Source organism: Engraulis encrasicolus, chromosome 18 (assembly GCF_034702125.1).
Source record: "Engraulis encrasicolus isolate BLACKSEA-1 chromosome 18, IST_EnEncr_1.0, whole genome shotgun sequence".
NCBI classification, from domain to species: Eukaryota; Metazoa; Chordata; class Actinopteri; order Clupeiformes; family Engraulidae; genus Engraulis; species Engraulis encrasicolus.
Genome location: NC_085874.1, coordinates 51,222,404 through 51,242,204, shown reverse-complemented (window position 1 = coordinate 51,242,204; position 19,801 = coordinate 51,222,404). Strand labels below are relative to the sequence as shown.

The 19,801-nt window shown below is 46.3% G+C and overlaps 1 protein-coding gene across 3 annotated transcripts in view; it reads left to right on the top strand.

Annotated features, from left to right (window-relative positions):
• rbm25b (RNA binding motif protein 25b) overlaps positions 1-19,801 on the top strand; it is a 32,880-nt gene that overhangs the window by 9,567 nt on the left and 3,512 nt on the right. For 2 of the 3 annotated variants that reach the window (XM_063223760.1, XM_063223758.1), the window contains exons 6-17: positions 419-579; positions 1,625-1,657; positions 1,751-1,897; positions 2,220-2,303; positions 8,444-8,757; positions 9,462-9,579; positions 12,039-12,128; positions 12,960-13,033; positions 15,382-15,532; positions 18,007-18,283; positions 18,608-18,907; positions 19,206-19,510. In XM_063223760.1, coding sequence (XP_063079830.1) covers positions 419-579; positions 1,625-1,657; positions 1,751-1,897; positions 2,220-2,303; positions 8,444-8,757; positions 9,462-9,579; positions 12,039-12,128; positions 12,960-13,033; positions 15,382-15,532; positions 18,007-18,283; positions 18,608-18,907; positions 19,206-19,510 — 2,054 coding nt within the window. Of the gene's footprint in view, positions 1-418; positions 580-1,264; positions 1,298-1,624; positions 1,658-1,750; positions 1,898-2,219; positions 2,304-8,443; positions 8,758-9,461; positions 9,580-12,038; positions 12,129-12,959; positions 13,034-15,381; positions 15,533-18,006; positions 18,284-18,607; positions 18,908-19,205; positions 19,511-19,801 lie in introns of all 3 variants that reach the window. The other variant, XM_063223759.1, reaches the window with a different exon arrangement.

Below are 19,801 nucleotides of genomic sequence, written 5' to 3'. Positions count from 1 at the left end.
TTCTCCAGGTATCTCTGGGCTTTAGGCCACCAGCAAGGCTTCTCCAGGTATCTCTGGGCTTTAGGCCATCAACAAGGCTTCTCTAGGCATCTCAGGGGTTTAGGCCACCAGCAAGGCTTCTCCAGGCATCTCTTTAGGCCACCAACAAAGCTTCTCCAGGCATCTCTGGGCTTTAGACATGTTTTACAGTAAAAGTAGACCATGCCATTGATGTCTTGTTGAAAGGAGTTTTTGACCCGATGTATGCATTTTTTTACTTGCTGTCTATAACGGCTTTCATTATCGGTGTTGACTAATCTCTCTCTCTCTCTCTCTCTCTCTCTCTCTCTCTCTCTCTCTCTCTGTCTCTCTCTCTCTCTCTCTCTCTCTCTCTCTCTCTCTCTCTCTCTCTCTCTCTCTCTCTCTCCTGGTACTGCAGCGTTTGGCTTCTGTGAGTATAAGGAGCCGGAGTCGACTCTGCGTGCGCTGCGTCTGCTGCATGACCTCCAGATCGGGGACAAGAAGCTGCTGGTGAAGGTGGACGCCAAAACTAAGAGCCAACTGGACGACTGGAAGGCCAAGAAGAAGAGCACCAACGGGGTACGGCCATTATATTACACTACACTACACTACACTACATTATATTACACTTTATTACATTACACTACACTACACTACACTACACTACACTACACTACATAACACTACATGAAGGCCAAGAAGAAGAGCACCAATGGGGTACGGCCATTATATTACACTACACTACACTACACTACATTACATTACACTACACTACACTACACTACACTACACTACATAACACTACATGAAGGCCAAGAAGAAGAGCACCAACGGGGTACGAACAATATATTACACTACATTACACTACACTACATTTCACTACACTACACTATATTACATTACACTATATTACATTACTACATTATACAGTACTACATTACACTACACTCTATTACATTACATTATATTACATTAAACTACACTATATTACATTACATTACATTACATGAAGGCCAAAACATTATTTGTTAATAGTATTCCTGGCTATTACTTGAGGAAATGCAGAAATATAAATAAAAATGATAAACCCTTGTCTTTTAGACGGGTAAGAGTGGAGGAGACGATGAGGAGGAGGTGCATGAATATATGTTGGGACGGGCCCTAATATTAATCTCTTGTGTTTTAGACGGGTAAGAGTGGAGGAGGAGATGTCCATGTACTGTATATATGGGACGGGCCCTAATATTAATCTCTTGTGTTTTAGACGGGTAAGAGTGGAGGAGACGATGAGGAGGAGGTGTCCATATATATATGGGACGGGCCCTAATATTAATCTCTTGTGTTTTAGACGGGTAAGAGTGGAGGAGACGATGAGGAGGAGGTGTCCATATATATATGGGACGGGCCCTAATATTAATCTCTTGTGTTTTAGACGGGTAAGAGTGGGGGAGACGATGAGGAGGAGGTGCATGAATATATCAGTTTGATAATCTAATCTCATGTGTAATAATCTATTGTCTTGTTAGACGGGTAAGAGTGGAGGAGACGATGAGGAGGAGGAGGAGGAGATGTCCATGTACTGTATATATGGGACGGGCCCTAATATTAATCTCTTGTCTTTTAGACGGGTAAGAGTGGAGGAGACGATGAGGAGGAGGTGCATGAATATATCAGTTTGATAATCTAATCTCATGTCTAATAATCTCTTGTCTTTTAGACGGGTAAGAGTGGGGGAGACGATGAGGAGGAGGTGCTGGACGATGAGACGAAGCGTCGTGACGGGGTGGTGCGGGAGGCCATCGACGGGCTGATCCGGGAGTACGCCAAAGACCTCATGGCCCCCTCTGGAGACGAAGACTCACAGCGACGCAAGAAGAAGAAGGAGAAGAAGGAGGAGGTAGCGTGGCCGTGTTTTTCTTTCTTTCTTTCTTTCTTTCTTTCTTTCTTTCTTTCTTTCTTTCTTTCTTTCTTTCTTTCTTTCTTTCTTTCTTTCTGTCTTTCTGTCTTTCTGTCTTTCTTTTTTTAAGAGGCTGGAGCGTTTCTTTAGAGGCCATGTATAAATCACAAGTCAAGCAAGTTGTGTTGTTTAACTGAAAAAGGAGAACTAGTTCACAGTGAAGTCGTAACCACCATGACCACTATAAGGAATCCTGTATACTCTAGTGAATCTTGTGGTGCAATGTGAAGTAATTGTGTGTGTTTGAATTCCCCGTGGCCAGGAGGACATCAACACTATCGACATCGAGGAGGAGAAGAGAGACCTGATCTCCCGGGAGATCAACAAGTTCCGCGACACGCACAAGGTAACGGTCTCTCCACACAGCTCCTCTACTCTGCTCCTTATAACACTAGAGCTGTTAACCACGTTAGATGATTCTCAGCACAGGCAGAACACTCCTAGACATACTACTACTACTACTACTCACACACTGATGTTGGACTAGACTGCCAACCCACACTCACTCGCACTGCTTTAGTGTACTTGACAATGCAGATAGTGTCCCAACACCCTCTCACACTGCTTTAGTGTACTTGACAATGCAGATAGTGTCTCAACACCCTCTCAGAGGTCAGATATTCAGCTCAGTAGTGGCAGTTTGATTGGAAATGAACAAAACAAACATACACAATAGAAATGTAATCAGTGGTATCTGTTTGTAGTCGATAACTTAACCCGTTAGGGCACGGCCTTGTAAATTTGCTGTTACCTGAATGGCAATGACCAAGTCGTAATGCATTACTTTAAAGGCCCTGTGTTATGTCATAGTAGTGTAATACCATGGTGACTATTACAGCGTGCCACAGCAGGTACGACGTGCATTACTAGGGACAAAGCACATGAACCTGTGTAGTATATACATTCATGCACACATATATAGTAAACACATGCAGTTAGGGGAAAAAAATAAAGCAAAAAAAAAAAAAAACCAGACAGAAAAATGCATGGACATAAATGTAACCTTCCCTGGAAGCTGAAGCTGAAGCTAATCTATGTATTGAACCCCACCATTATGATAGAGATCATATGGTGATAAAGCAAGATGAATCTCAGAGCTTTGGGAAAAGTTGTCAAGGATAGAGGATGTAAGTATGAGACCACTTTCCTACTCTACCTTCACCGGCGCCCCCTGCTGGAGGACTTGGCCAGGGGCAACCGAGACGACCAGCCTCACCCACGGGGCAGCTTCAAGCCAGGGAACCTCATTGGGCGGGATTCTAGAATGTTTTATGGCTATCCATTGGTTTTCATAGGGCGGGATTCTAGAATGTTTTATGGCTATCCATTGGTTTTCATAGGGCGGGATTCTAGAATGTTTTATGGCTATCCATTGGTTCTCATTGGGCGGGATTCTAGAATGTTTTATGGCTATCCATTGGTTCTCATTGGGCGGGATTCTAGAATGTTTTATGGCCCTACCATTGGTTCTCATTGGGCGGGATTCTAGAATGTTTTATGGCCCTACCATTGGTTCTCATTGGGCGGGATTCTAGAATGTTGTATGGCTATCCATTGGTTCTCATTGGGCGGGATTCTAGAATGTTTTATGGCTATCCATTGGTTCTCATTGGGTGGGATTTTAGAATGTTCCATAGAGAGTTCCATTAAGCTTAGCAGGTCAATGTACCCAGATTGGGCAGAGAGCAGGAACGGTCACCATTCTGCAATGTTCTGCTCCAAAAAACAAAACAAAAACTTCCCAATCTTCTTGTAACATGTAAAGGTCATGTTTTCCAAGAGATATTCCAATCTGATTTTATAGTCCCCACACATTAGGAAATTGGGATGTGGTCTTATTTGCCACCTGCCCATGGTGGTTTGTTGCTGTGGTGGTGAGTGAGCTCTGTGAACCTGGGCGAGTCCTCCTAATGTTGCTGATGTCAATGTCATTAAAGTGCAGAGTGGTGTATGTTGATGACGGCTGAAGGGTTTGCTAAGGAGTTGGTTCAGGAGTAAACCAGGTTAAGTTAAAGAGGTAAATCATCTAATAGAAGAGCCCAGAGTCCTTGTTTTCTTAAGAACACACAGGCCTCCAGGCTCTTCTATTAGGTGATTTACATCTTACCTTCACCTAATTTACTCCTGAACCAGCTCCTTAGTATAGGCCCCTGACCCTACACAGGCAGAGACGGACAACATGGTTAAACCTCTAACACTGGGGTGGGTCACACAAGGTGGTCTGCCTGAACACAATGATTATATTTAAACAAACATGTAATAACAAACATTCACAAGCAGGGGGCGCCCTTCCACAGCACGTAGAAGTCCTGAAGACTATTCAGGTGAGTGGCAGCCTGATGTGTGTGTGTGTTGGAGTGAGCGTGTGTGTGTTCTACTTGTGTGTGTGTGTGTGTGTATGTGTGTGTGTTTGTGCACCCTTATTTCTCTTCTCCTCACTCACCTCTCCCAGTCTCATCACCCTCATGCTTAGCTGTGTATGTATGCTTTCAACATACACACTGATGTCCAGATGTCTTGTTCTTTTTCTTCTCTCCTCTCCTCTCCTCTCCTCTCCTCTTCTCTTCTCTTCTCTTCTCTTCTCTTCTCTTCTCTTCTCTTCTCTTCTCTTCTCTCCTCTCCTCTCCTCTCCTCTCCTCTCCTCTCCTCTTCTCTCCTCTTCTCTTCTCTCCTCTCCTCTTCTCTTCTCTTCTCTTCTCTTCTCTTCTCTCCTCTCCTCTCCTCTCATCTCCTCTCCCACGTTGCCTACGTCACATCAGGGCAGGACACATAATACTGAGGGCAGTGTGCGCCGGGTCATGAACATCGGGCCACAAGGATTATATTCTGGGGGCCACTGAAGTGGGCTATACCGCTGCTGCCCATGTAAGGGGACCCAGTGGCCAGCTTAGTGTCTTCATTATGGGGAAGACTACAGTAGAACTTGGATAGGAAGACTAGATTGTGCACCGTGTTGTCATTCCAGGTCCTGAAGAAGGCCATAATAAAAAGTTTAAGTTATAGGCCAATATTAATAGCCTTTTTTTTTAAGTAACTAAAAGTATCCTCTTGAGTGGCTCAGAGCCTTCTCTTCTTGCTCCTGAAGACATTACGGTACTTAAGTTTTAACCCGATTATTTATTTTGAACAGTTCTCAACATGTTTACAGTTGTTTGACAAAAAATCTCAAGGTAAGAGAAATGTATACCATTTCCCCTCTTAAATACTCCAGCTGTGTAGGGCAAGCTGCTCTGTTTTTATGCCATTGATATTCTGACATAGCCTGGGAACTCCCATACTACCTTTAGTTCTACACAATCGTTTCGATCTCACTTGTGATTAGGTCTGGTGTTAACCAGGCAAATTCTGACACACATTTGTAGTAAACAAAGTCATTGGACTGGCTAAGAATAGGAAACGAGGTGCCACATAGTCAGCTAGTAGAGAGGTAAGTGTGAACAGGAACCCTGCCAGCACAACAAGGAATAATGAACTCGGGAGGCATTTCAAGCTCTACCAAGTTTTAAGTACGGTGGCCTACACTTGTTTTATGGTCTTAGTTCATGGCTTTCTTTGAGCACATCTCCTTTCACCTGTGAACACATTGTCTTCCGTCTATCCCTCCTCCTCTTGTCTTTCTCTTGTCCTCCTCTTCCCACCTGTGAACACACTGTCTTCCGTCTATCCCTCCTCCTCTTCTCCTCCTCTTGTCTTCCTCTTCTCTTCCTCTTGTCCTCCTCTTCCCCTCCTCTTGTCTTTCTCTGGTCCTCCTCCATTCTTTCATCTGAGCTGCTTTCAGCTGCATCACTCCCAGAGTCAAACCTGCTCATGACAACAGTGAAAACTTGTAAAATACTCATGTACATCCTTGAGGAAGAGCAGCTTTACAAGTTAAAGGTGTGTGCAGTGCCCAGAGTCATGGTGTATGGTGTGTACAAGTTCAATATGGTGCATACCTGCATCTTTTAGGAGTTGTAAATGGCGCCGCTAGGCGGGTCTATGGCACTAATGGTGGTGAGGCCTGTGGTACTAATGGTGGTGAGGCCTATGGCACTAACTGGTATAATGCCATTTTAACCTGAGTGAGCACGGCCAGCTCTTGAGAGTGGTGCAGTCTGAAAGCCCATTATACATCTCATTGCTGTATTGAGAGAGTCAGTCAGTCAGTCAGTCGCTTGGGACGCAACACCGAAGACTCCTGTGGGGTAAGCCCAAGTCTCTACACTACATTTCTTACTGTGTTGTAATGCTCATCCTCATCCTCCTCCTTCTCCTTTTAGGTGCTCAAAGACAAATGTCATGTGTGCTGACTCATGTATTGCCGGCTTTGTAATGTTTGGAATTGAAATGCTTTTTAGGTTTGATTCTAGTGTGTCTTTTGAATTATTTTGCTTTTACTTTCAACTTCCCTGAACAGAATTCTCGCAAACACACACGCACACTTGCGCACACATTCACACACGCGCAGACACACACACGCACACGCACACATACCCACATCCACACATTCACACTCACCACACACACACACACACATTCACGCACACCACACACAGATCACCACATAACTTAATAATAACCAGCCAGGCTTCATACTGATCGTGTGTGAACCGTTTGACACACAGACACACAGACACACAGACACACAGACACACAGACACACAGACACACACAGACACACACAGACACACACAGACACACACACAGACACACACACAGACAGACAGACAGACAGACAGACAGACAGACAGACAGACAGACACACACACAGACACACACACACACACACACACACACACACACACACACACACACACACACACGCAGACACACACACGCAGACACACACACGCAGACACACACACGCAGACACACACACGCAGACACACACACGCAGACACACACACGCAGACACACACACGCACACACGCACACACACGCTGAGACACGCTGAGACACGCAGAGACACACAGAGACACACAGAGACACACAGAGACACACACAGACACACACACACACACACAGACACACACACACAGACACACACGCAGACACATACAGACACACACTCTCTCTTCATAATAACGACCTCCTCTTCCCCCAGGCCTAACTCTCGCAGGCCTATAGGGCTTCAGTGAGAAAGCACAAAGACCTAGTCAACATCTGTAAGTCTCCAACAACTAGTTTCACACGGATTGACGCTACTCTTGCTACTGTAATGACAGGTTTTATTTTCATTCATTTCCTTGTTTCTTGTTTTTATTTATTTTTTATTTTTTAAGTTTTTATATGATTCTCTAGTTTGACTTTGTGGAAAGAGGACCAAAGTTGAAGAGTTTTTCTACCTTTTTTTGAGATTTCAGCGTCTTTTCCAAACCGTTTGCTTGCAGTTTTGATATATGACTGTCAATAGGACTGATGGAAGTGGTTTCCAGAATCAGACATCGGTAGCCGAGGATATCCCATTGAAGATAGGACAGCTGAGGCCTAGTGGTTAAGGAAAGGGTTGCAGGTTCGAATCCCACCTGAACCTTCCACTCCCTACCACACTCCATGGCTGAGGTGCCCTTGAGCAAGGCACCTAACCCCACACTGCTCCAGGGACTGTAACCAATACCCTGTACCAAGGCACCTAACCCCATACTGCTCCAGGGACTGTAACCAATACCCTGTACCAAGGCACCTAACCCCATACTGCTCCAGGGACTGTCACCAATACCCTGCACCAAGGCACCTAACCCCACACTGCTCCAGGGACTGTAACCAATACCCTGTACCAAGGCACCTAACTCCACACTGCTCCAGGGACTGTAACCAATACCCTGTACCAAGGCACCTAACCCCACACTGCTCCAGGGACTGTAACCAATACCCTGTACCAAGGCACCTAACCCCACACTGCTCCAGGGACTGTAACCAATACCCTGTAGCTGTACTTAAAATAACTTAAGTTTCTTTGGATTTAAAAAAAAGTGTCAGCTAGGTGTAATGTAGTGTAAAAGAGGGCATGAACTAAACCAATGGTGTGAAGAGCAGAGATATCAAACAGGCCGTCAGATGATGTATCATGCAGAATAACCACCCAACAGATCAGGTCACGGCCTCAGGACAACATTTGGACAATATGAAGTAGAGTTTGGCTTGAGACGAGCTGTGCTGCTTAAGCTGTGCACAGTAATCATGTGCTACGTTTACGTTTTAGTTTGCAATTTCTAACTAGTTTGAGATTTTGAGATGGCTCCAGATGTCGAGGTAGCTAGTGTTTAAACCAGTAAACAGTAGATGCTTCTAGAAGGCCCAGGTCTGGAAACCGCTTCCCTCCTCTGCATCCCTGTTATTTATTTTTGTTTTTATTTTTAACTTTTTTATTTCGTACCATTGTGTTGTGCACTCCCCTTCCCCCTGAACTGAACTGCACTGTGCCGTGAGTGTTGATTGGTGGTCGTCTGCTAAACCTGGTGTCCCCCCCCCCCACACCCCCCCTCCCCCGTCTCTTGGTCTCCACAGAAACTGGAGGAGGAGAAAGGCAAACGGGAGAAGGAGCGAGCGGAGCTGGAGCGCGAGAGGAGAGAGCGCGAGAAGGAGAGAGAGCGGGAACGCGAGCGCTGGGAACGAGAGAGAGAGAAGGAGCGCGAGAGGGAACGGGAGAGGGAGAGGGAGAGAGAGCGCGAGCGAGAGAGGGAGCGCGACAGAGAGCGGGACCGCGACCGAGACAGAGACCGCGACCGCGACCGGGGGGATCGTGAACGGGAGCGCGAGAGGGAACGAGACTGGGACAAGGAGAGGAGCAGAGACCGCAGCGTCGACCGCAGCAGATCCAGGTGAGAAGCCCAGAGAGGAAATATTACATTACACAGTGTCACTTTAACAGCAGATGCAGGTGAGAAGATGCCAAATATTACACAGTGTCACTTTAACAGCAGATGCAGGTCAGTAGCCCAGAGAGGAAATCCAGTATTACTCACTGCAGCTTTAACAGCAAGAGCGCCTATTGGGATTATACTGTAGGTGTGTGTGTGTGTATGTGTGTCTGTCTTTTGTGACTATCTACTACACTAATGCTTGAGCTGCCCTTGTCCCAGGCCAGACTCCTGACATGGTGTGTGTGTGTGTGTGTGTGTGTGTGTGTGTGTGTGTGTGTGTGTGTGTGTGTGTGTGTGTGTGTGTGTGTGTGTGTGTGTGTGTGCGTGTGTGCGTGCGTGCGTGCGTGCGTGCGTGCGTGCGTGCGTGCGTGCGTGCGTGCGTGCGTGCGTGCGTGCGTGCGTGCGTGCGTGCGTGCGTGCGTGCGTGCGTGCGTGCGTGCGTGCGTGCGTGCGTGCGTGCGTGCGTGCGTGCGTGCGTGCGTGTAAAACCCCTACTCAGCATCTGCACTCGTTGTTCTGTATATTCACTTTGTATCTGCTAGTGATGTTGGCTATGATTATGTCCTTGATAGTAAGTCGCTTTGGTTATAAAGCGTCTCCCAAATGCAATGTAATGTAATGCTATGTAATGTAATGTAATGTAATGTGTGTGTCCCCTGCAGAGAGCAGAGTCGTGACCGCGAGCGTGAGAAAAAGAGGGATCATGAAGATGAGGAGGAGGCGTACGAGCGACGCAAGATGGAGAGAAAACTGCGGGAGAAGGAAGCGGCATACCAGGAGGTAGACACACACACGCGCACACCAGGGCTTGACACTGGCACCTGCCAACCGGCCAAATGCTGGTAAAACTTGGCTGTGGCTAGTAATACTTTCAGTGTCACTAGCCAATTTGGCTGCCAGCTTATTCCTTGGTATGACATACAAATCATAGTTGTTTACCCCTTGTGAATCAATTGTTTGTATTTAAGTTCAAGAAAAAAGCTCTGTAACTATAGTTTCTATTTGCTTGCTTATACAGTACTTCCATTTAGAAAGCTATACACTCATCTTACTTTAGCACCCCAGGTTAGATGAACGCTATCATGATAAAGAAAAAAAAAATCAAATGTGTGGCTAGTAGAATAGCTGAAAGGACAGTGACTCTCGAAAACCACTAGCCACAATGGCTGGTGAGTGAAAAACTTAATGTCAAGTCCTGGCGCACACACTTTATCACACAAATGCACACACATACACAGAGAAGGAAGCAGCATACCAGGGGACCATTCCATCATTGCCGCTGAATTCAGCGGCGCTTACGCGCAAAAAGCCGAGTTTCAATTAACGGCGGCTTCTGACACCGTTCCACCACTGAAGATCAGCTGCGCCTTGGCTAGTTTCACTCCGCGCTCATCAGAGCTGGCGATGCGCTCGTGCACGGTGTACAGGGGAAGTCCATATCAACGATTGTCGAAAATGCGATCATGTTGTAGACTGGGGGCATGCCTTGTCAAATCAAGTCTTTATCAGTCATATGATGCGAGCATTTGTAGGTGATCGGTAGCGGTAACGTAACCGCATTCCAATTGAGAGGCCCGCGTTAAATCCCCACCATGCGCAATGACAGATCAGAACTCAATCATCAAAGGGAGAGTCTCATCCAAACCTCGAATGCCACCATTTTAATGCGTAAAAATAAAATCCATAATCTAAGGAGTTTTAATTTGATCTTTCAGAAGAATTTGTTTTCGGATTAAATAAAGCTAAGACGTTAGGCAGAGATCATTTATTGAATCATTGCAATGCAAACTCAAGCGTCGGCGTCTGCAAGGTGGTTGTGAAGACGTTTTTTATTGCCTATGCTGTAAAATGTTAAGGTCTAGCCCTACATTTAAAGGGGTATGTCACTATTTTGGAGCTTAATACAGTTAAAATCATTGGCTGGGGTTTATAAAGGTGGTAAAGTGTCTTATTTTTCATGTTAAGCGTTGTCTTGCTGTAAGACAAGTTAAAAGAGGGAATATGTCGCTAAGCTGGTGAAAGTCAATGGATCCATTTGCATTGTAGCATGCTACACGAATCCATTGACTTTCACAAGCTTAGCGACATGCTCCCTCTTTTAACTTGTATTAAAGCAAGACAACGGCTTACATGAAAAATAAGACACTTTACCACCTTTATAAACCCTGGCCAACGATTTTATCTGTATTAGGCCCCAAAATAGTAGCATACCCCTTTAACTGTAGGCCTATTGCTTGATCGAAAATGGAGGCAGCCACAAAGCGACATCAAAGGAGAGAATAGGCAAAAATAGACAGTGCTTTGAAGTTTCCATAACCTGTCGCCATACAAGACTTGAACCCGGGGCGACCACATATTAAGCAGCGCACCTGTCCACTGGGCCACTCACGTCTATGGCTAAGTAGAAGGAATTGTTCATTATCATAGTAGTAAATCAACACTATAAAAGTTTTTAAAAATGTGCTAATTATCAGAAATCCCCCGAAATGAAAGACAATGGTAACTATTGTAGTTTTTACTGGCATTATCACATCATAGACTATTAAAATCGAGTGACTGGTTCGCTTTGATCTCGTAAAATGATGGCGGGAATTAAGCGGAACGTGCCCACTGTGACATTGTTTCCTACAGGTTATTTTTTTTTTACAACACTGATTCATTTAGCCTGGTGTTTAAACTGGGAGCTACCAGGTTAGAGTTGGAGCATAAATTACCGTGGCAACTCAGCTGAGTTTCAGGTTAGCAAGGCTGATGGAACAGATCTCTGTCTAAAAATAGCGTAGTTTACAGACTTGAGCTCGGATTTGGGGTTACCGCCGTTGATGGAATGGTCCCCAGGAGGTAGAGACACACACACACACACACACACACACACACACACACACACACACACACACACACACACACACACACACACACACACACAGGGAGAAGGGGGTAGCATACCAGGAGGTAGACACACACACACACACACACACACACACACACACACACACACACACACACACACACACACACACACACACACACACACACACACACACACACACACACACACACAGGGAGAAGTAGGCAGTGTACCGGGAGATGGGGACACGCACAATGAACATTACAGTGCTTGTCATGTCATGGCACAAGTTACTGTACAGATAGATGGATAGACCCCCATGCCTATTCTCTTATATACGATATGCCTATTCTCATGTACCTGACGTGTGTGTTCTCTTTCCTGGTGACAGCGGCTGAAGAACTGGGAGATTCGGGAGCGCAAGAAGGGCCGCGATTACGCTAAGGAACTGGAGAGGGAAGAGGAACGCAGACGAGAAATGGTGAACACCCACTCATCCATCCATCCGTCCATCCATCCATCCATCCATCCATCCACCCATCCACTCATCCATCCACCCATCCATCCCTCCATCCATCCATCCATCCATCCACTCATCCGTCCATCCATCCATCCATCCGTCCATCCGTCCAGCCGTTAATAAAAGCAACACCTTTTCTGTTTGGAGATGTTTTGTTTACGCTGACCTGTTCTCTGTGAATGTTCATTACAGGCTAAAGAGGGCAAGCTGACCTGTTCTCTGTGAATGTTCATTACAGGCTAAAGAAGGCAAACTGACCTGTTCTCTGTGAATGTTCATTACAGGCTAAAGAAGGCAAACTGACCTGTTCTCTGTGAATGTTCATTACAGGCTAAAGAAGGCAAACTGACCTGTTCTCTGTGAATGTTCATTACAGGCTAAAGAAGGCAAGCTGACCTGTTCTCTATGAATGCTCATTACAGGCTAAAGAGGGCAAGCTGACCTGTTCTCTATGAATGCTCATTACAGGCTAAAGAAGGCAAGCTGACCTGTTCTCTGTGAATGTTCATTACAGGCTAAAGAGGGCAAGCTGACCTGTTCTCTATGAATGCTCATTACAGGCTAAAGAAGGCAAGCTGACCTGTTCTCTGTGAATGTTCATTACAGGCTAAAGAAGGCAAACTGACCTGTTCTCTGTGAATGCTCATTACAGACCTGTTCTCTGTGAATGCTCATTACAGACCTGTACTCTGTGAATGCTCATTACAGACCTGTTCTCTGTGAATGCTCATTACAGACCTGTACTCTGTGAATGCTCATTACAGACCTGTTCTCTGTGAATGCTCATTACAGGCTAAAGAAGGCAAACGGCTAAAGGAGTTCCTAGAGGACTACGATGACGACCGAGACGACCCCAAATATTACAGGTGAGAAACACACACACACACACACACACACACACACACACACACACACACACACACACACACACACCACATCACATGACCCCCTGGGTGAACACATCACAATCTCCAAAGCGTTGTTGCTAACCAGTTAGCCACTTAGTAGGTTGTCAATGGGAAATTGCATTGCAACTTAGTTAGCAACGACGCTTTTGAGAAACGCGCTCCAGAATGGTGCTGGTGCCCGTGGGGCATTAAAGTGCTTACCTGCTCTGAACTTTTCCACACGTGAGTGTTACCCATGTGAACCTGCTGGCGTCAACATTGTTGTTACGTTTTGCGTAGAAAAAAGCAAGTATTTTTTTGTTCGCATAGTGAAACAACTGTCCGGTTCCCACGGTGAACACGCCAGTTGGTTGGCTATTGGGTAGGACCGGGCACCATCGTGGTTCTCTGTCGGCCGTAACACGCCAACACTGTTCTTCTCATCAGCACCATGAAGTCACTCTCCTCTTTCCTCACCAACATGAAGTATCAAGTATGAAGTATGAAGTATGACACATGTGTAAATATGGTGATGATGGAGGACTAGGCTACAACACATTATTGGCAAAATAAATAAATGAAAGAATAAATCCCGTAACACACCGGGCATTTCACAAAAATCTAGTGCACGCACTTCCAAGTGTATCAGCCTAATTAGTCACGCCCAGTGATTGGACACTCTTTGGTGAACTCAGCGGAGTGTCCAATTACTGGGCGTGACTAATTAGGCTGATACACTGGGAAGTGCGCGCACTGGAGTTTTGAGAAATGCTCATTGTTTATAGTAAAGGGTAAAGTGTCTGTTCATTACTATACTGTCATTTCTCTGTCAACATCTGTTTTCTCAAGATGTTCAGGCAGTACGGAGGCCAGGGGCTACTTTGGACCTCGTCTGGCACTGAGAATACAAATAAAATCTTGTGCATATAACCACAGATTGAATTAAATGTTTATTAGTCATTTTTTGAAAGGGAAATACCCGCTTAATTGACCCTACCTAAGGACACATTTGGGATGGAATGTTTCTCTAGCGATGTTACTTCATTCTACACTGTTCCCATTAGAGCATTGTCTAATAGAGACGTCATGGTGACCCACTGTAGCTGGGTGCAATCCTGCTGCCGGCAACTGGGTGGCAGCACTCTGTAAAGCTGTCAGCTCTGCACCTCTGTGGACTGCGGTGTTGTGTGCTGTTCCTCTGTTGGTCCACTGGGGGCAGCACACTGCAGCAGCAGCTAGAGGGGGCAGCACACAATACAAGAGCGCAGTGTTGCCAGATTGGGCTGCTTAGGATGACCGTCTGCAGGTATAAAAGGCTAAAAAGGGCATTTTAAAAGTGTTTTCTGCAGAGTCATGGCCATAGAAATCAATAGAATTTAGTTCAAAATGGGTGGGATCAGGTGGATTTGAGCATTTTTTGGGGGGGGGTGGGGGGCTGGAAATCATCAGTTTCATCAGATCTAGCAACCCTGAGCTTGTGCCAGTGTGCTGCTGTTGCTCTGTATGTCCACTGGGGGGCAGCAGCAGCAGCAGCAGTCAGAGGGGGGCAGCACACAATACAAGAGCTTGTGCCTCATGCTGATGGTGAGCTGCACTTCCTCTGGTGTCCTGTAGGGGCAGCGCGCTGCAGAAGCGTCTGCATAGTAACCCTGAGCGTATAATAAGTGCTGCTGTTCCTTGGTCCTCCTGCAGGGGCAGCGCGCTGCAGAAGCGTCTGCATAGTAACCCTGAGCGTATAATAAGTGCTGCTGTTCCTTCGTCCTCCTGTAGGGGCAGCGCGCTGCAGAAGCGTCTGCATAGTAACCCTGAGCGTATAATAAGTGCTGCACTTCCACTTGTCCTCCTGCAGGGGCAGCGCGCTGCAGAAGCGTCTGCATAGTAACCCTGAGCGTATAATAAGTGCTGCACTTCCACTTGTCCTCCTGCAGGGGCAGCGCGCTGCAGAAGCGTCTGCATAGTAACCCTGAGCGTATAATAAGTGCTGCTGTTCCTTCGTCCTCCTGCAGGGGCATCACGCTGCAGATGAGTCTGCATAGTAACCCTGAGCGTATAATAATGAGTGCTGCTGTTCCTTGGTCCTCCTGCAGGGGCAGCGCGCTGCAGAAGCGTCTGCATAGTAACCCTGAGCGTATAATAATGAGTGCTGCTGTTCCTTGGTCCTCCTGCAGGGGCATCACGCTGCAGATGAGTCTGCATAGTAACCCTGAGCGTATAATAATGAGTGCTGCTGTTCCTTGGTCCTCCTGCAGGGGCAGCGCGCTGCAGAAGCGTCTGCGTGACCGTGAGCGTATAATAATGAGTGCTGCTGTTCCTTGGTCCTCCTGCAGGGGCAGCGCGCTGCAGAAGCGTCTGCGTGACCGTGAGAAGGAGATGGAGCTTGACGAGCGAGACAGGAAGAGGGAGAGGGAGGAGCACGAGGAGATCCGCCAGAGACTCCTGGCCGAGGGACACCCAGACCCCGACGCCGAGCTACGCAGGGTGAGACACTGCCAGCCAGCGAGCGTGTGGGGTGTGTGTGTGTGTGTGTGTCTGTGTCTGTGTATGTGTGTCTGTGTGAGAGTGTGTGGTATGGGTCAGTGCTTTTCAAATGGATGGATGCATGGATGCTTTTATTTGCTGCATCTTTTTCTCTCCAGTGCATGTCATGTCATGTGTGCCCCTGATGCCAGACTGTGTTATCATCAGAAGGTCTGTGAGCTGCATGGCCAAATAGCATGGCTATCTCTCGCTCACGCTCTCTTGCCTCTCTCTCTCCTCTCTCTCTCCCGCTCTCTCTCTCTCTCTCTCTCTCCCCCCTCAGTCACAGGTTCTCTCCCCTGTTCACTGGTTTATTCAGTACTACACTGCTCCTCGTGTGTAATCCTGAGTGAGTGTGCGCCGTATTTGATTTGCACCGATTCTGGAGGCATTAGGTGGCCTGCAGCCTGGTGGCTCACATCATTTCCCTCATAATATGACAAGACCTGATATCATGCAGGAATTATGATATTAACACAATTTCTGTCATGATATCAGGTCTTGTCATAATATCATAAATCCTGCATGATATCAGGTCTTGTCATAATATCATAATTTCTGTCATGATATCAGGTCTTGTCATAATATCATAATTTCTGCATGATATCAGGTCTTGTCATAATATTATAATTTCTGTCATGATATCATGTCTTGTCATAATATTATAATTTCTGTCATGATATCATGTCTTGTCATAATATTATAATTTCTGTCATGATATCAGGTCTTGTCATAATATCATAATTTCTGTCATGATATCAGGTCTTGTCATAATATCATAATTTCTGTCATGATATCAGGTCTTGTCATAATATCATAATTTCTGTCATGATATCAGGTCTTGTCATAATATCATAATTCCTGCATAATATCATGTCTTGTCATGATATCATAATTTCTGTCATGATATCATGTCTTGTGCCCACAGTAGTCTGCTGTAGGTCTGTGGCAGCAGCCAGTGTGCCAATTTTAGATCCGGACTCATTGCTTTTCCCCTTAATTGTCTGCTTCATTTTTTTTTATTTTTTTTGCTCTGCACTTCAGAATAAAGCTGATGGTTATCTGTTATCAACTAAATGTGGTAATGGCTTGTCACTGTAGAGTTTTTTCACCAAGGCTGAATTTCATCTGAAGCAAATATTGGTCTGTATGTAGTGGTAATGACCCAGTAAGATCATTGTCTAGTTCAATAGTTTCAGTTGATCTCACAGTACCTGTTCTGGTCCAAATGCCAGTCCTGGGAGTATATGTTAAAATAACTACAGTATGTGACGGCATTATGAATTATCGTTTTTGTGAGTTTTTGTTTTCTCATTTGTTAATTGTGGGTAAATTCTTCCGAATGTCAACAAAAAAGACAGGGAAAATTCTTGGTCCAGGTACTTCAGTTGATTCGAAAAGTCCAAAACAATCTTTATTATGCAGTCCACTGAGTAGATTGTTTGGGACTTTTTAAAATCAATTGTAGTGCTTGGACCAAGGATTATTTTCCCTTCTTTTCTGTTGAACATTGTGCCCTCCAAGAGCACCAGTTGATTTTGAGGGATACGATGTAGACTACTTTCCAATGTGAATCCGTAAATTAGTTGCAATAAACGATAACAGTGTGAAGAGGCTCAGGGCAGTTGTTAGTTCTGGTATATTGTTAAGGTAGTGGCATGAATGCGTGTTCAATGCAGACTGTATAGTCCTGATGACTGACACTACTGATTTCTGGCTGAAGGCAGTGCAAGGCTTCCTAAATGTTGGCTAAACGTTATCTGAACGTTAGATAGATGTATAACGTTCATTAACTGTTCAGATGACCCTTAAGTTTTTCTTTTACTTCAGACATGTAAAAGATTTATGAACGAAGAGAAGACACCGGAGCAGCTCAGATGGGATGCTTTTTCTTTTTAATTCAAGTGCACAACATGTTAGGGACTAACGTTTCGATGGCAAGCCATCTTCATCAGAGTCCACTGATGAAGGACTCTGATGAAGATGGCTTGCCATCGAAACGTTAGTCCCTAACATGTTGTGCACTTGAATTAAAAAGAAAAAGCATCCCATCTGAGCTGCTCCGGTGTCTTCTCTTCGTTCAAGATTACCTGCCTCCCTCCCGTTGATGCACCAGATGTAAAAACAGAAGCGCGTGGAACCCCCTTTTTTATGTAAAAGATTTATCTTTTACCTGACATGTTTCGACGGTATAACCTCCGTCAAAACGTATCGGGTACAAGATCAAACTTTTACATGTCTGAAGTAAAGTGGGATGTGAGCGTGATATTTCCGTTAAAGATGGCGGAGGAGGCTGAGTGATTCCAGTGCTAGACATCACTCAATGCTGCTCCAGCATCATTGCCTCAGAGCATAGTACCATTTTAATTCCTGTACAATTCTTAAACACTTTACCAGATAAATATGCTCACTCTGTCTTTTTTTTCCCGTTGCAGATGGAGGAGGAGGCGGAGCGTCTTCGTCAGCCGCCCCCCAAGCTGGAGGTGGAGGAGCCGCCGGAGAGGGAGCGCGGAGGAGGTGAGCGGGAGCGCGGAGGAGGAGGAGGACGGGAACGCGAACGCGAGCGGGAACGCGACAGAGAGGGCCGCGGCGGACGGGAACGAGAGCGGGAGCGCGGTGGCGAGCGAGAACGCGTGGATCGGGAGCGCGGTGGCGAGTCCCGCGGTGGCGAGTGGGAACGTGAACCTCGTCACGAGCGCCACAGAGGAGCAGGTGAGGCAACTTACAGGCCGGGCTACTTCCTGTTTTACCTTTAACTGGCTGCTAAGTTTCACAGTGCAGACAGAGATTCTAGGAGTCTCTGGTGCAGACGGTCCCTGAATTGCACATCAGCATCATCATAGCCTGCCCTTGCCATATACACTATGGAAGGTCCAGTCTATTATCGATTAATTCAATAATTGTTAGTTAATTGACTTTATCGATCCATTTTTACGATTCATTAATTAGCAACGTTTTTCCCCGAAATCTCAACGTTTTCCAAATTGAGGTGAAATAAATTTAAAATTAATTCTATTTCTATTCTTTAATTTAAAGGACCAGGTGACGGCCCCGCCCCCATCTCCGATGACGACATCGAGGAAGGGGAGGAGCCTGATGATGATGACGATGATGACATCACGGAGGGTGGCGACGGCTCCAAGCCGTGCCTGAAGCCCACCATGCGGCCGCTCAACGCCGCACCCTCCATCTCCTCCGGGAGCGGGGGAGCCACGCCCCTCACGCCAGGCGACGAATCACCGTGCGGCATCATCATCCCACACGAGAACTCGCCACACGAAGCCCCGCCCCACCAGGAGGAGCACCGACCCAAGATCGGCCTCAGCCTCAAACTAGGTATGATGATGATGATACTACTACTACTACTACTACTACTACTACTACTAATAATAATAATAACACATAGGTTTTATATAGTGCCTCAACGTCAAACTAGGTACACTGTAATGCCTCAAACTAGGTAAGATGATGATGATGATGATAATAATAATACATACGTTTTATATAATGCCTCAACGTCAAACTAGGTACAGACTCCTCAAATGCCTCACTAGGTACAGACTCCTCGGATGCCTCAAACTAGATACAGACTCCCTTATTTCCCTCGTGTTCTCCTCTCTTCTTGCCCTTGCAGGTGCGACAGGCAGCCCCAGCCAGCCCAACGTGCCCAAGCGTAAGAAGCTCACGACGGACAGCGTCTTTAACCGCTTCGACGACGAGGAGGCGGACGACGGCCCCAAGAAGAGGAAGCTGGTGCCGCTCGACTACGACGACGACAAGAGCCAGCAGGGCATCGACGACGCCGTGGGCATCGGCACGGGCACCAAGGGAGCCAACACGGAGGAGAAGCGCAAGCACATCAAGAGCCTCATCGAGAAGATCCCCACCGGGAAACCGGAGCTGTTCAACTACCCACTCGACTGGAGCATCGTAGACACGGTGAGTTGAGGAGGAGGAGGAGGAGGAGGAGGAGGAGGAGGAGGAGGAGAGGAGGAGGAGGAGGTGGAGGAGGAGGAGAGGAGTAGTAGTAGTAGTAGTAGTAGTAGTATAAGAAGTTGTAATGCCAAACCAGAGCTCTTCAACTACCCCCTCGACTGGAGCATCGTAGACACGGTGAGTTGATGGTAGTAGCAGCAGTAGATGTAGTAGTACAAAAAGCAGGGGTGAATTTCTCAAAACCAAAGTTGCTTACTACATTATCTACTTTGTTTTCAATGCATTTTCCCATTG